This window comes from Scardinius erythrophthalmus (genome assembly GCF_964197995.2).
Source record: "Scardinius erythrophthalmus genome assembly, chromosome: 22".
NCBI classification, from domain to species: domain Eukaryota; kingdom Metazoa; phylum Chordata; class Actinopteri; order Cypriniformes; family Leuciscidae; genus Scardinius; species Scardinius erythrophthalmus.
The window spans coordinates 25,808,417-25,825,674 of NC_138242.1; the positions used below are offsets into that span (position 1 = coordinate 25,808,417).

Below are 17,258 nucleotides of genomic sequence, written 5' to 3' on the forward strand. Positions count from 1 at the left end.
TTATATTTTATTGATCAATATTATAACCTTTATTATAATATATATAAATCATTTTATGTTTTAATACATGCATTATATTGGCCACCCTACAATTTAGATATCGGCGTCAGACACCGAAAAATCCATATCAGTCAACCACTAATTTACACATATCGAGACTTTCAAGAGTTCTGATTCGCTGGATCTGCCTCATTGTTTTTCAATGTGTCAGTTCTTCCTGCTAATGTAAATGTAAATCCCCCTCATTAGTTGATAGAGAAGGCACTCTGCACTATCTACCAGGATCCTTTCTGCATGAGGTGACACAATGCTTTCGGGGCCATGGGCCCCTGCTGAAAAAGCTGTTTACAGGCCTGTCACCGCGATCCCTTTTGTTTCCTGTCAACGTCTCGCTGCGCGGATCAGATAAACACGCCGTGACAGCCCCACAATATATCTCTCGAGATAAGCGTGCGAGAAACACGACGCACAAAACAACCAGTCGTTCCCTTTAAGTGGAAATCTGAAAATAAGAGAGATTTCGTAGGAAGGAAAAAGGGAAGAGACAGCAATCAATTATCGTGGCATACATGGCAGGGAGCTATGATCTTAATCTGAGACGAATAGCAGGGTGGGAGGGTCTTCCGCGAGTGAGAACACCTCCAGGGCAGTGTATACACGGGGAGGGGGGCATCATCAATAATAGCGGAGGAAAGGAGGACTCGGGCAAGGTCAGGACAAACATGTTTCCCTGTGAGCCGACAGACACGGACAGAATTAGCTCACGGGGTAACCTCAGTCCGTTTCCGTGCGTTCCATCTCAGGCCCGGATTCACTCGCGACACTCCGTCCAGGTGCCCGGAAGGGTCTTTTAAGATCTGGCTGAGGGTTAGGGGTTGTGTTTGATAATCTGCTCCCTGAGAGACAGTCCTTCATCCATCAAACCCAGTGCACTTCCTCCAGGATAGACAAATAAGACAGAGAGTGAGCGAGAGCATCAGCCAATCAGCTGACTCCGTGACTCAGCTCAGTGTAGTCCAGTCGAACGCAGTCCATCTGCTTTCTTTCCTTTTATTTCCTTCGTTGAGCCGTTCACTCCTCGCCCTCTTCTACGTACGTGGAGGGGAACCAGCCCACCTGTGGATGAGACAGAACAGAAGGAATGAGTGATTGGAAGAGAAGGTTGCGGGGGGTATTACAGAGGATTTGCGTCACTTCATTGCCTGGATAACCTTGAGGATGCGCCTGCTGCAAGAGGAGGGGAGGAGAGTCGGAGCTGGATTGTTTAAGCAATTCTGGTGGCTGCACACAGGCCTGAGCAATAATATCCGAAGGGACAGTATGACAGAGCTGTTTTTTCTTTTGATTGGCCAAATCAAGGAGGGAGAGAGAGGAATGGCTGTGCTTTTCCTGTCTACTATGGCTATTTTGTGAAGCAACAAGTTTTGGGTGTCACATGATTTTTCTATACTCAATGACAAAAACCTTCTTACAGATGCTTCCAAGACTACATTGGTCATTTTGCAAAGTTAACAAAACTGGATAAGCTTTACACTGGACAAGAATACTGAAACAATTGAATACTGGACAAAACACTGTCGACAATCGCAGCTGATTAGGACAAAATGCAGATTAACAATGGAGAGATGTGATTTGTTGGTTGACGTTTGATCGTGTCACACCTCGAATACAAAATGAATACAAAAGGGACACAAGCAGTTCTGTCCATTTCAGGAGGAGGCAGGGGAACTGTTCAAAGCACTGATCCCAGAATCTATAACTGCCATCCATAAAACAGCCCTGAACGTTTTATTCACTAAATTACAGCCTTCCTGATGAAACCATTATAAGACAGCTCAAGAGGCTCAAAAAAACATTTGACAGCTTGATGCGCTTTAAGTACAAATAAGCTTCTTGGCTCAGTATGAAATAATGCCGCTTAATTCAATAGTGAGGCCACATTTTCTGTGCGGTTTCAGTTTTCTGACGCTCTTAGCAAGGATGTCTGTCATCTTAGATCAGAGAAGAGAAGCATGTTATGAAGAGACAGTATACTTTCACATTTATGTAGGGTATGAAGGTGCTCTATGCACTAAACACACTTTGTATTTTAAAATTAAGATTATTATATTGTTATATTTTACTAGCTAGTGAACTTATATTCTTATATAATAAAGCAAATTGTATTTAGCGATTAACTATGTCCAACATACTACAAGAAATACTGTATACCATAATGATAAGGACTGGAAGCCATTATTTCAGTCTTCAGTGTCACATGATCATTCAGAAATCATTTTAATATGCTGATTTCCTGCTCAAGCAAAAAAAATGTTGCTTGATAATTTTGTAAATGTTTTTTTTTTCAGGATTTTTTGATAAACAGAATTTTTGAGAAACGTTCAGAAGAGCAGCATTGATTTGAAATAGAATCTTTTGTAACATTATAAATGTCTACTGTCACTTTTGATCAATTTAATGCATCCTTGCTGAATAAAAGTATTAATTTCTTTTAAAAAAAAACTGTACCTTTTGACTGTTAGGTTATATTACATAATATATAAGGGTTGTTTTGTTTTGTTTTAAATTTTATTTTACAAATTGTATTTACAAATGAAAATACCATGATGATAACTTGATACTACACAAAGAATTCAACGTGCCGCAAAACCTTTCAACTATTTTAACTAATTTCAACTTTTATTGTTGCATAATGAGTTTTACGTGTTCATTTATGCAGTATATAATATGAAGTATGCAGTAAGCTAGTACACTTTCAGACACACGCACACACTCACCCGCCCGTTGACTTCGCCTCTCCACCAGCCATTGGCTCCAGTTTTGCTGTAGATCTTCACCACGTCGCCCTCCTGCAGAGACAGTTCCCGCGTGTCCCGGGAGCTGAAGTCATAGCGGGCTATCGCCACACCCATCACCTTGGGAGTGAACACTGTAGAGACAAGAGACAAGAGTGAACATTTAGCAGCAAACATCACAGGACAAAAAATTAAGATGAGAATCAGACAAAATGATGCAGACAAACAGCGAGAGGATGGATGCAGCACAGTCGGGCTGTATAGTTTCCCTGAGGACTCTTGTAATCACCGCACTCCTTCATGTGTTTGCCTGCCTTAGCACATCCACTCTAAATAAATGATTCTCGCGAATCTGGGACGGGTCCAATCACAGCTGAAGTGGCTGTTTTGATTATGTCTTGAGATGTGTCAACAGCATAATCCGCTGGGTTAATTACATTTCAGGCGACTTTTCCCTCAAAAACACATCATGTTCCTTCTAAAAGCTCACTGACTATTAGACGTTTTGTTGGACTGTTTCGCAGTTCTCTCTAAATGCGGTGGGCCGAGGGAAATACGTGGTGGCGGATTCAAATGAGCCTTTGTTTTTATCGGACTTCAGAGGCTCTGAAGACTTTGTGAACGGCAGCCAGAGAAGCTAGGCCCTCCGCCAGACGTGTGTTGATGAGATCCGCCTCGGTGCCAGGGTGCTTTCTCTTCAGCTGTTTTAAAGTGAGCAAGACTTGTACAGACAGAGAACTGGCTGCCAGTTAGCTGCCGCCATGCTCAAAGCGAGAAGTTTGTAAAGGAGGGAGAGAGAGAGAGATGTCACAAAGTTAGGCCGACTCCTTCCTTTTCATCACAGCTCCCTTGACAAAAACCGCCCGTAATGACGGATCTAATAAGCTAACTACCTGAAATGAGATAATGGTGAGTCATAGTGTCTCCCAGTCTGACAAAGGACATATGGTGCATGCATTAAAGGAGATGATAGTGGCTATGGAATGCCCTATAAACAGACACGCACAATGAGATGGGAGGCGGGGTTAAACGCAGGGCATGGCAGCCTCAGATCTCCTACGACCTTGACAAAATGACACCAATGGATAAGAAAACATGTACCTGTACCTGACCAGAATGGGGCGGTAGAGGGGGGGACAAAGCTGTAGCCGGCGGGAGTTAGAAAAGACAGGCCGCAGAGCAACGGGGCTGAGGTGTGGCAGAGGCATGGGCGCAGTGGGGCGAGGCGGGTGAGGTAGGGGTGCGGCGAGGGTAAAGAGAAGAAAAGCAAAAGAAAAAGCATGTTTAATTGAAACGTAACATTTGCAAGCAAACAGAGCAGATTGTAAACACTTGGCCTTATTCTAAGTGCTTCAAACCGGTTTTACACGGTGGAATATTTCTATCCACGGAGAACTATCGATGAGGTCTGGGTTTACTAGTAAAACTCCAGGAGCGTCTGAGGCAGTGAGGCGAGTTCCCCTCGCCATCTGATGCTCCATCTGACCAGCTCGGCCCAGAGCGTCTCGGACCCCCAGTGTGTCAGCAACACAATATGTTTCCTCACCCACTCTTCTGTGGAAGGCGGCCAAAGCCATACGGCACAAAGCGTAACTAACAAGACGTCGATAAACATTGAACAATCTGATGAGTGGGAGTGTGTCATATCTTTTAAAAAGATGTGTCTTCACCTACTTTTTTTTGTAAATGTGAATGTTTGGAGCTTGTCTAATCTCAATTGGTCAAATGTTCCATATTTTTGGAGCATAATGGTTAAAAGCAGCACCACCAGAACCATCTTCATTTACCTAAAATAAATGGTGATGATAGATAGATAGATAGATAGATAGATAGATAGATAGATAGATAGATAGATAGATAGATAGATAGATAGATAGATAGATAGATAGATAGATAGATAGATAGATAGATAGATAGATAGATAGATAGATAGATAGATAGATAGCATCCAGAGTAAGAATATAAATAGGGTCCATTTAAAATGTTTTGTCTGGTTTTGAACTTTGAAATCTAATTACCTGACAATATATCTCAATATCTCTCTATCTGACTGGTTTTCAGAAGCATTTAATGTCTTTCTTAAACATCTGTTCAGAGTTTTGAAGGGACAACCCAAGCTGAGGCTAACTGAGCTCATGAATTTATGCAGGAGCACATGCTGTGTCTCCAAAAGGCCTTGTCTCAGACCACTATCCAACCTGTGACCACTCAGACCAGCTGCTGATGGGCACTTGAGATTCCACCCACGTCACTCCAGAAAAGCCGGGCCATTCGCCCACAATTCTGCAAAGTCTGCGAGGCTCAAACCTTCAGCACGCCGTTACCCATAATGTGAATATTCAGGGTTATGGATTTGCCGTCTAACCTGTATGGTTCGCTTAACATTCGATGGAATATAAGTAGCTGACAGCATCTCCAGAGCTTCTTGGATATAAATAAAAATGAGGATGGAAAGGGCAACTATCAAGCAATTTGTTCCGTCTTCACTTGTGAATTAAAGTCACGAATATTTTGGTGTCCAACACGAACAATAAAGATAACCCTGTACAACTGTTTCCGTTCTGCAATGCTGATTTTTTCCGGTTGAAACTCTCTTGCTGTATGCTGCCTACACAGGGTCAAGTTACCACTTAGAGTAGATGCCCCTGTTGCTCCTTACGTCCTGTTTACATGAAAGACTAGTGCGCCTCTGGCAGACATCTAAAAAACAATCGCATATGATTTGCATGTATTGGCACATAAGCAGACGCTGAGATGGAAAAAAAAAAGAAAAAAAAAGAAGCTGTGCTGCATGGGAATAGAGCTTGGGGAAGAGAAGAGAAAAACAGCAGCAGTGCATGCTGGGAGATCCATTCTTCGGTCAGAGTCGCTTTCGAATCGCTTTCGTCCTCTTTGTTAAAGCAGTGAAGCGTTTGAGTGACATCCCCCAGCTTCTCAATCTGCCAACATTTCCCAATTGCAGCAAACCCTCACTGTGACATATGGAGCTACAATAAACTCTCAGATCTAAGTGTTGATTGCAATGCGCCATAAACTCTCAGATCAGGCTGTAAGCACAGCTCAGTAACAGCCCCTGTTTGACATTTTTAACTCGCTCCTCTCCCACAGCTGGAAAACAACACAGATGTCTTAGGAGCTTTTGCAACCACAAAGCCATGAACAGACAGAAGATCTCTAAAACTTATTTGGCCAGAATGGTGAATGCTGCAAGTATGCGAGTCTAGTTTTTAACTAAAAAATGAGTCCTGCATGAACATACACGTTTCATATGAGCTATATATATGTTTATTTATAATTAAAATAATTCAATTAAAATATTTAATAAAAAATAATTATACATACATTACCATTTAAATGTTTGGGGTCAGTAAGAATTTTAAAGACTCATGCTCACCAAGGCTTTATTTATTTGATCAAAAATACAACAAAAACATTATTACAAAATGATTTACAAAACTGTTTAATATTTTAAAGTATTTTAAAATGTAATTTAGTCCTAAGATGGCAATGCAATTTTTTTTTATTGATTCTTTGATGAATAGAAAGTTCAAACGAACAGCAATTTGAAATATAATTTCTTTGTAAATTTTCTTAAAAAAAGTCTTTACTGTCACATACTGAAAATTTTAAGGGGGGAAATCTTACTGGCCCAAACATTTTTAATTTTATATATACAAATAAATATAGTAAATTATTGAAATATTTTAAAAAGATGCCATATATAAGGCATAGAAACAAGGTTGAGAAACACATTATAGCGTCCCTTGTGCCAGTATTTGCATTCTGATATTTCCAAACGTAATGTGAAATTGAGCTTCTATAGTTAGAAGCATTTGCGTTATACTAGTTCATGCTTCAGGCTTTATAATCTTACTGTAGTATAAAAATGCACCTTCTGGTTATGACAAACACTAAGAGAAACGTATCCTTAAACATCGAGACACCTGGGCACATGCGAGAAGATTTGGTCTCAAACACTGCTGCCATAGCAGCCACCCTGGTGCCCATAGCTTCTGCCCATCACAACAATGTCACATGTTTTGAACTATTAAAGAATGAATCATTGTTTATACTTAAACTCGATTGTTTGAGAGTGTTTAGGCTTTTTGAGGATTAAAAAAAAGGAGTGAATGAATTTTTTTCATTGCATGGTGGTTGTGTCCACACACTGCAAAGACACATTTATATGCAAACACCATATAAAAGTGAATTTTGCATCCGATGACCCCTTTAAATAGAACAAGCGTACATTTTGTTATTTGTGAGTCGTGTTCGCGTGAATCTGGAACTAGTGTGTTTGTGCACAGGACGTACTGTTGGCTCCGTTCTCCGGCTCTCGGTAGGGGAACTGCAGTGTGGTATCAAGTGTCCTGAATCCTTCCCGCAGAGAGTGATGTTTGTAATACTCGATCAGCTCCTGCATTAAACACACACATACGCTCAACGTGATGTCAGTTCACATAAAAGGGTAAATATCTAAAGCCATTAAAAGGGAAAATAAAAAAATAAATATATGAACGGATTCAATATGACTCCAGCATTCACAATCCAATAATGTTATTTAACTGGCATTTGCGAGATCGAATCTAAAAGCGCTTTCAAAAAAAAAAAGCTGACAAAAGACATTTGATTTTTCTACAGAATAGAGACATTAAGCAGCATGATTTCCTAATGCCCTTTAGAAGGCAAACAGATGACAAAACAAAAGGGATTGTATAAACGATACAAAGAGATTTCAAATGTAATAAGCTGGTATAATGCAAACATTTATCTTTATTGCAGCGATTCCACCGACCTTAAAAACATATGAGCATAACATTTACTTTTCACTCTATATGATGAAGACGTTTTAATAATACTCTTTGCTGAAAACTAGTACAAAACATTAGCACTTACCAAAATGCTTCTGAACTTCCTGTTTTCTGCAATGTAGAAGAGTCCCTCCTTTGTTAAGATCTTGATGTGTTTCACGTCGTTGTTGTACCTGTGGGCCATGAATAAATGATGAGAGTAATTTTCTGGTGATCATTGCGATCGATGCTGCCTATCCCCTATGGGAAGCTGCCATAGTAATGCATGGGGCAAAGAGCTTTTCATGCAGGGAGAAGGGGTCGATAGCGAGGGGTGGGGCGTCTCCATTAGTCCTTGGATTAAAAGTTACGAGCTCACATTTTTTAGAGCGAAAGTGCACAGGACTGTCTGCAAACAAGAAATACTGATAACATGGGGTAGCTTTTGTCTTTCGGCCGTGCACTCAAACACACACACGCCGTCGAGTTGTCCTATCGTTGTTGGAGTGTGTGAATAAAAAATTAAAATAATTTTTATTTTATTTTTATTATTAATATTGTTGTGGGTTACGGAGCCCTGCACATGACATGCAGACAAAAAAAATGTTGTGGCCATGAATTAAGAATTTGTTTCCACAATCTATTAATTAGTTTCCCTTCGTTTAGTAAATCGTTTTAACGAATTAAGAATTCGTTCCCATGTTTTATTAATTTGTTCCCTCGTTTCAGTAAATCATGGCCACGCTGAACTCACTAATATACATATTTTTGTCCCGGGCTCTCTAGTATGGACGCTTGTTTTGGCCACTGAATCAAAAATAAAACAGGTAATTGAGACTTTTTATCTCACAATTCTAAATCTTTTCTCACAATTGCATGATATGAAGTCGCAATCATGTGTTATACAGTTAGAATTGCAAGATATAAACTTGCAATTCTGAGAAATAAAGTCAGAATTTCAAGATAAAGTTTCACAATTCTAAAATGTAAATTGTGAAGAAATTGCTTCCATACCTGTAGTGGGTGGAACATTACAGTTATGAAACTTTTTCTCAGCTAGTTTTTACTAATTTTCTTTTTTTTTTCTTTTTTTTTACAGTAAATAACTAAGTGTGCTGTAGTAACTCACTTGATGCTGATGGCGTACTCGTGAAACTCTCGGCTTCTGTGACGGACCAGGTAAGTGCTGCTCCTCCGGTTGAGCAGCGCAGCCTCAGCCTGCACCCTTTCAATTGAGCCTGCAAACCTAAACCAAAGGTCAGAGGTCAAAGGTCAGAGGTCAGAGTTGAAGGGAATCTGGGCAACACACAATATTAAAAAGTTATAGTGCTGACCTGTAGTTGCAAAAAAAGTCACATGAATTAACAATTGTATTTACTGTTTTTCAGTAAATATAATGGGAGATTAATGAAAAATCAGAGGGGAAATAGAATTACAGGAAATTAAATAATTACATTTTATATTACCATTTTTTTTATTTATGCAAAATGTTTATTTTATAGTAAAATTTATGGCAATATATAATATGGATATTTTATGAGATTCTCCCAGTTATTTGTAGTATTTGTAATGTAGTTTGTAAAATATTCTAATTATAATAATGAATAAAAAGTACTACATTATTTATATAATAATGAAATAGCAGAATATTTTAATACAGTTATATTTATATTTATATTCTGGTACAAAATGATATTCTGGTAGTGAGAATAAAGATCGTACCAAGGCTGGGAAGAGTAGTCAATAGGTTTGGGTACCTAAAAAAGATAAAGAGATAAAAAAGGAGGTGAGAAAGAAAAAAGTAGAGCACACATGTGCGCTTTTGTTCTTGAAATTCCACTCAACCTGATTTTCATACAGTATTTTTAACTTGCAGCTCAAGTCTGGGACAATACAGCTCATATTAGCGCTAAAACCTGCCCCACTTATTCTATCTTTTAACAACCACAATTGCTTTTCTAAATGCACTCATAAAGATAACCTAACAGATTTTTCTTAACATGATTCAATATGACTTGTACATCATTATGACTGTAAATCATCTTGCTGATATCAGTGTTATCGCATTCTGTCCACATTCCTGCTATTTACATGACAAACCAGCATTACAGACAATCACCTGCAATGCACCTGTCATTCAAAAACACTACTGAAGAGGTGCTTGCATACCTAAACCATGCGAACACAACATGCACACAAGGACAAGCCTCCCTTGCCTAGATCACATTTGTTTTTAGCATTACACCATAATCTGGCATTTGTACTCACACATGGGCAAGGCTTCACTGCGTCGCTTGGAAAGAAGCCAACATCCTTAGTTGCCAGGACTTTACCCTGAAACCACGGCAAGATAATTACATTACGTTCAGCTGGGCAACTCCTCCTCAATAATTCAGTAACAATTAGTACTTAACACGAGTCACGACACGCTACAAATTTACAGCAGAGTTCATCAGAGCTGAAAAAGTCTTGGGAGAATCCAAGTAGAGTAACAGGAGAATGAGCAAACAGTATAATACATCCAGCAGTGTTGAAAACTGTTTTCACTGCTCAACCTTTTTGTGGAAACAATGATACCATTCAAACATTTGTGGTAAGATTTAAAAAAAAAGAAAGAAGTTAATATTTTTATACAAAGATGCATTAAATTGATTAAAAGTGACAGTGAAGTTATTTACAATGTTACAAAAGATTTCTATGTAATAAATGCTTTGCTAAATGTAATTGAACTATATTCAAAGAATCTGAGAAAAGTATCACAATTTCTACAAAAAATGTGAAGCAGCACAACTGTTTTCAACATTGATAATAATAAGAAATGTCTCTTAAAGCAGCAAATCAGCATATTAGAATGATTTCTGAAGGATCATGTGACACTGAAGACTGGAGTAATGATGTTTTTATTTATTTAGTATCTTAACTTAAACTAAATGAAAATGAAATATTTTATTTCAACTTTTTTATGGTTTAAGTTTTAGTTTAGTTTAGTTTAGTTTTATCTAATTGACAAATCATTTATATACAGACACTTCAAGAATGACCTCAAATAAAATGATCAACCGATAAAGCTGTCGCTGATGTAACCACTAATGATGGTTCTCCTGCCGGTAACGCTCGGATCTTTCCCTTCCTCCTCCTCCTCATCCTCCTCAGACAGTCTTCCAGGGAGATGTAGAAAGTGCATTTCTTCCTTGAACAAATTTGATTTGTAAGTGGATCCTTAAGCACACCCCCTCCCCTCCCCAATGCATTTAGCGCATTGACATTTTATCAGCACTCTCATGATGCCGCCCCACTATTGGTTGTTGCTCAGATAAGGGCCTAATAATGATTAAACTCATAACCCTGTTAGATCAAACAGATGGCAACCAAAGGCCCAAATGGAATTACAGTGAATGATTGCGTTTGTCTAGGCACCAGAGCGGCAATAATTGTCTCCGGGTTACCACAGCTACGAGGGCTCTGATCGTCCTTTGCTCCGTCCGGAGCTGCCGCGGGATGCTGGATATTACGAGGTCTCAGGTGACACGGACGGTGTAATTTTGCATGAGCTCAAATTGAATAAATCAAACAACTTCCGGGTGCACGGGACAGCTGGGCGTTCGGAGCCTGCAGCGGATGGCGGTCTTAGAATGAGGCAGAACGAGATTAACATGTTAAAACAGAGCTGTAGAGAAGCGTCCTGGACAGCTGGACCCTTCTGACGGAGAGGGATGTAGGGGCATTCGAGTGTGTGCCAGGCTCTGCCAATTCTCTCGCTCTCTAGACAATCATTGGCTGGTTTCCTCATTGCCTTGGCACATAAATAACCAGAGCAAGAAGAGTGGGCATCGAGATGAACTGCGTGTTCTTTTGTGTCCCATCCCAGAAGAACATTTTACTGCTCAAAAGTTGCTCTTTCATAGTTTAAGAAATATCATTTGTTAACTCAATTATACTAAGAACTTATATAATATATATTAAGAAATATAAGAACTTTCTGGTCTTTATAGAATTAGATAACAAATGCTCAAATCTCTGACTTTTTATATCTGGACTTTGGCATTTTGGCAAATCTGAGCATAGTGTGTGACACTGGAGGCTTACGGAGAATGTGATTTCACCAAGTACAACATGTTCCTGGATCGACATCTTTGTTGATCCTGGAACAACATTCCAATCAACCAATCAGATTTAAGGGACAAGTTTACAGTTTATGTCAAGTTTAGGCGTACAACTTTACTTCTACATCAGTGTTATCCACCTATCATTTCAATCTGATTTTAGGGATACGTTATGGGTAGGGACAGGGTTAGGACTAAATTTTCAGACAGGAATGTTGTTCCAGGGTCAACAAAACATGTCGATCCAGGAACATGTCTTACTTGGCAAGACTTACTGGGTCTGTTTCTCATGAGAAAAAACAGCAGGAGACTTGGACCCCATCCCAAATGGCGCACTTTCAGTCTTGCGATGATTACTACGTGCCCTGAAAATTCATGAGGCTGTAGCGTGTCACATTTGTTATTTTAGGCTTCACACTTTTTGGTTTATGCAGCATTATGTCATCAATGTGTGGACATTTGGGGTGACATTAGCCCAGTTTTGCTGGCTATAAAATATACGTTTTAAATTTTTTTAAGGCTTCTTCTAAAAGTTTAAAAGCACAATAGAGTTAATCATTAATCTAAATCTATTTGTGTGATTTTCTTTTGTGTGCCTCACGTCAGAGCACTGCACGTGCAGAAACACCTCCTATACAATTAAAAGGTGACAAATTAAACCTGTTGTGAAGCGCGTGTCTGCTCTCTGGGCGTTGTGCTGATCTGTTTTGTTTTTGTACAGCTATGAAACCTAACCCACAACAGTTTTCTTGTGTTGAATAAGGGTTGGATTAGTTAGCATTTCACAGTCAGTCATGCTTAGCAAAGCATAACAACAGAGTCGCTCGGCCTTTGCCACAAACACGAGAGGCAATCAATTAGCAGCTGAACACATGCTAGCGCCGTTCCTGCAGGGCTGCAAGACTTGAAAAGTTTATGATGAGTGAGTAAAACTGGCTCACCTTCCACCAAGAGCTGCGGATGTTCGCCTCAATCACCTCAACAACGTCACCAACGTTGATTTTAAGCGGTGGCCCGAATGGGGGGCTCGGAACACAAAAATAATTACGGATGACCTGCATCTTAGGTAGATCTGGGGGGTAAAAAAAATAAAACAGAAAAATTGTTAAAATAATGCATTTTTGTGTTCATCTATATTGCCAATGAGCATGCTGAACTTTGACAGAGTGTCATTAATGCATGCTTTGACATTCCGGCACATAAAGAACAGGTTTATTTACGTGACGCGGTGATCGTAAATCACAACAGGTGACAGAAAAATCAAGTCAATCCATCATAAAAATGTCAGCGAGCTAATGTTTTGTCTCGAGCGTTCGTGCTGTCATGCATGCAGTGTGGTAACATCATGCATTTAAAATCGTAGCTGGTCATGTCTATGCTATTCCTTGATCCCTTTAGTGTGTCGGATACAAAATAAAACTGAAATAAAAAAACATTTAAGCATTAATATTACTAAAAGTAAAACTGAAATAAATATAAATTAAAGTGTAATATAAATATTAAAAAAATGACAAAAGCACTGAAAATAAAAGCTAATTCAAAATGTTAATAAAATATCTCTCCACAAACTAGCATTTAAAAGCATAGCTGGCCTTTTTTCTGCCATTCTTTGATTTTTGTTATGAATTGAATACCAAAGCAAAAATGTTAATAAACAGTGCTATCAGTGGATGCAATTCATTCTCAGGGCCATGAAACACCATCTGCCAAAGTCGGACCATCAGTGAGCGCATGTCATGCTAGTTTTGGTGTGTTCCACACGTCGGCTGTTGTCAGGCATTCGCCGTCTGGGAGAGATCGCTCTGATTGGCTGTTCAGTTTAGTGAACGATTCCAATAACAGCGAAGTGATGAAAACGAGCAAAGAACTCAAGACGGTGCACTCGGAATGCTGTTCTAATTTTACACCATCTTACCTTAGCATTCCAATATGCTAATATTTTCATAACAACATAAGCCGCCGAAAGAATGAAGAAAGTGATCAGCATTATTGATATTCAAAATGGTAAGCAAGCTGCTTTGTTTACGGTTTGTATATATGCGGTCCTAGTTTCGGTTTCTCTTTTTGAATGACAAAAATAGACTATTGATACTTGCTGATATAGACAGCTATACCTGCACACACTGGTATGGTCTTTGCTGTGTGTTCAAGCGCAGCTTGTTGGCCGCGAGGTGACAACATAATCAGCTTTCGTCGCCGCTTGTTCTTTGTCGTCGGCTTGGTGTGTCACAGCCTTTAGCAAATTCCCCCCAGAGTGTGTACGAAGAGAAGCTGACCACAAACATCAGCTGTACAGTCTGGCTATTACCCTAATTAGTATTAAAACACAGTTTTATTCGCTCAAGTAATTGCACGCACAGGTCTCGTGTGTGCCGCGGGGAAACTGTGCCGAGCGGACAGTCGTTCAGACGCTCCAGTGAGCTATGAATGAGTGTGTTTGTGTGCACAGGGCTGGTTTGCTGAAGGGTCAATAGTGATGGTCTCAGCTGGTCGCTGCAGCTCTATATATTCTGCTGTTCTGATGATGAGAGGAGAGTGTAGACTCTCTTAATGCAACCAGCTGTGGCTGAAGCCTTCCAGCCCAGCAGATCACCCAAGGCCCTGAGCCTCCAAGCGCGGCGGGCTGTCTTTGAAGACGCTTTAAAGAACAGCGTGAGCTTGTGCTTCTCTGTAGAGAAGCGTCTTGCTGCCATGCTAAGCTAAGAACCTTTGAGCACAAGGGCAAAGAGTCAGCACCAATAAACACTAAAATGCATTTTTGCATCAAAACAGCTCACAAAGGTTGCCTGAATGTGCCAAAAGAAAACAAAAGTGTTTGCAATACAAAAGAGCTCACTTAGTAACGACACACCCCTTCTCAAAAACCAGCACTATTTCGAAATAGCATTTATGCACAAAGATGTGAAATGACTGCACATGAAATAACAAATTCAGCCAAAGTGAACAAGCATTGTTTTTTTAGAAAGGCTGCTTCTGATGAAGACAAATCTAGCAGCGCTGAACAGGCAGGAAGGAACTACTTTAATTCAAACGGAAAGATTCCCATGACAGCAAATACTACACAGAGAGCTTTTCTCACCATAACTTTAATGAATCTACCGACCCCAATATTGTGTGGGATCAGGAGGCCTCTCACGGCTCCACGCAGACAGGGTGACTTTAAAGAGATATAATGAACTCAGGAGAGGTTGTCGTGATTGTGGGGGTGAGAAACAACGACTTGCAATTTAGCTTCACCCGTTTATTTCAAATATTCATGAAGCTATTAAAAATAAGGGCGAGGGAAGTACGTCGCTCTATCAGCAGTCACTCCCCTGATATCTGAACCTGTATCCCAGGTGGACATTTATCACCTCTTGGGTATCGATCAAACTATCAATGATGCAGTGAAAACATAATTAAAGATAATGTGGCCCTCTTTATGACATACTAATGGGTGGAACGACTGCTGTTGAACACTAGCGATGTGAGATCGAACTTGTAATTGAGGTGGTGAAAGTCGTCTATCTCAGTGCATCTCAACTGGCGGGTCGCAAGACCGTTTTGAGTGGGTCACGTGTGTACTCAAAGAAACAACAACAACAAAAACGTATTTCAAAATGTTTTTCTGATGCGAGACTTTTATTTTGAAAGACGTGAATGAAAGATGTTGCAAAGACTTGGCTCTTCTGTCAGACAGAACGCGTTTTTCCATTCCAATTCTCTCCATTTCCATTGTTTGTCTATGTACTGTATGTGTGCTAAAAGGACGGGTTTGACCGTTATGGTCGCGTCTTGTGCGGTGTCTCATGCGCGACCTACCTACCTTAATTATAAAATGTAAAAGTAATGTACATTTTTAAAAACTTAAAGATCATAACCCCCATAATTTGCACCTTGGTTGAAATTCTCACTTCGGGTCATATTTCGGTCAAAAGGTGTTCTGTAAAAACGTTAAAACACCCATTATCAAGTGTCAGTTAATTCAGATTATAATGGTCCAAACCAATCACCTGACCAGACCATGATGTATTTGGGAGCGGTTATTAGTTCATGAAAGAGTGAGGAGGTTACTCAAATCATATGAATAAAAGAAAAGATTCTTTAAAATATATGGCATGAATACTCTTCTGTGCAGGCCTAAACTACCTATGCCAACATAGTTTAGACTTGAGGGTCAGGGAAGCTCACACTCCTGAACTGAAGAAGCTCTTCACAGCTTAAGACGCCTACATAATACAATTAAAGCGAGTGAACATTTACTGGAAGAAGTGGGTTAAGTATTGGGCCTATCTATGCTAGCAAATGGAGCAACAGTGGTTAAATGTCTTCGCATATTGTTTTTCCCGCTTATATCTGCTTTACAACTGACACTAAATCCTAGTTACGTGTATGAGCTTGCCTTTACAACAAACGACAACACTACGGCTCAATGACTACTAAGAATCTACAATCTGGCTCAGATTGAAGAGGTAAGTATTAATGTACAAGACCATGCATGTTTTGTAAGCATGATCGCTCATGAAACCCCAAAGCCATAGCAATGACGAACTTAAAAATTTCAATGCAAGGCAAGCCAAACTGTTCACCTAAAATTCAATCATTATATGCATTAACATTTAAGGGGATAGCTCACCCAAAAATGAAAATGTTGTCATCATTTCTTTTGTGTTGTCAACACAAAAGAAGATATTTTGAAGAATATTGGTAACCAGACAGTTGACGGTAGCCATTGACTTCCATAGTATTGAATGGAAGTCAGTGGGTACAGTCAACTGTCTGGTTACCAATATTCTTCAAAATATCTTCTTTTGTGATCAACAGAAGAAAGAAACTCATACAGGTTTGGAACAACATAAGATTGAGTACATTAATTTTTGGGTGAAATATCACTTTAATGTGTCATTCTAAACCTAAATGCTGTTCTCTTTTTTTTTAGTAAATCACAAAAGGAGAATTTTGAAGAATCTTGGTGTCTATAGTGACCACATCTTGTATTTAAAATAGCTTAAAAAAAACATCCTTTTGTGATCCACTGACAGAAATAATAACATTCTGGTTTGTCATGTTCTTTTTCCTTAAAGAATGCAAAATGTGACTTATTGTATGTGTTTGTGATTTACCTGCATCTTCTCCACGACAGGGTTTTTTTCCGATCTGTAATGACAGTAAATAAATCACATGATTCATACTGTTGCCACTCACAGACATTGCAATGCATTAATGATTTGATAATAATTAATCTCATGATTAATTTGGACAAGTAAACACTGTTTGCCACACCACTGCACAAAACACGTTCATCCTGTAACATATGCACAAAGAATGGAGAATGGAGAATTTCCTCCATGCAATTTACCATCAGTGTTTTGAACTGCACTCTGGACAAATTGCATGTCAATATCCTTATTACATGCTATATAAATTACATTGGGTTTGTTATTGCAAAATGATGACCGTGGTGTTGTGTTGCAAGCGATACAATTAATAAAACTGGTGTGCAATTAAATAAATGCACAATCCATAACATATATATCATTCTAAACTGCAATGAACTCTGGGCTAGAAACAATTGCATAGTTTCCCTATAA

The 17,258-nt window shown here is 39.3% G+C and overlaps 1 protein-coding gene across 1 annotated transcript in view; it reads right to left on the reverse strand.

The window, feature by feature from the left end:
• Window positions 1-956: 956 nt before the first annotated feature.
• vav3 (vav guanine nucleotide exchange factor 3) overlaps window positions 957-17,258 on the reverse strand; it is a 62,029-nt gene continuing 45,727 nt past the window's right edge. The window contains exons 19-27 of the mRNA XM_081352211.1: window positions 16,791-16,824; window positions 12,630-12,760; window positions 9,854-9,919; window positions 9,308-9,342; window positions 8,715-8,831; window positions 7,692-7,779; window positions 7,110-7,212; window positions 2,778-2,929; window positions 957-1,116 (exon numbers count right to left, since the gene is read on the reverse strand). Coding sequence (XP_081208337.1) covers window positions 1,072-1,116; window positions 2,778-2,929; window positions 7,110-7,212; window positions 7,692-7,779; window positions 8,715-8,831; window positions 9,308-9,342; window positions 9,854-9,919; window positions 12,630-12,760; window positions 16,791-16,824 — 771 coding nt within the window. The 3' untranslated portion in view covers window positions 957-1,071. The remainder of the gene's footprint in view (window positions 1,117-2,777; window positions 2,930-7,109; window positions 7,213-7,691; window positions 7,780-8,714; window positions 8,832-9,307; window positions 9,343-9,853; window positions 9,920-12,629; window positions 12,761-16,790; window positions 16,825-17,258) is intronic.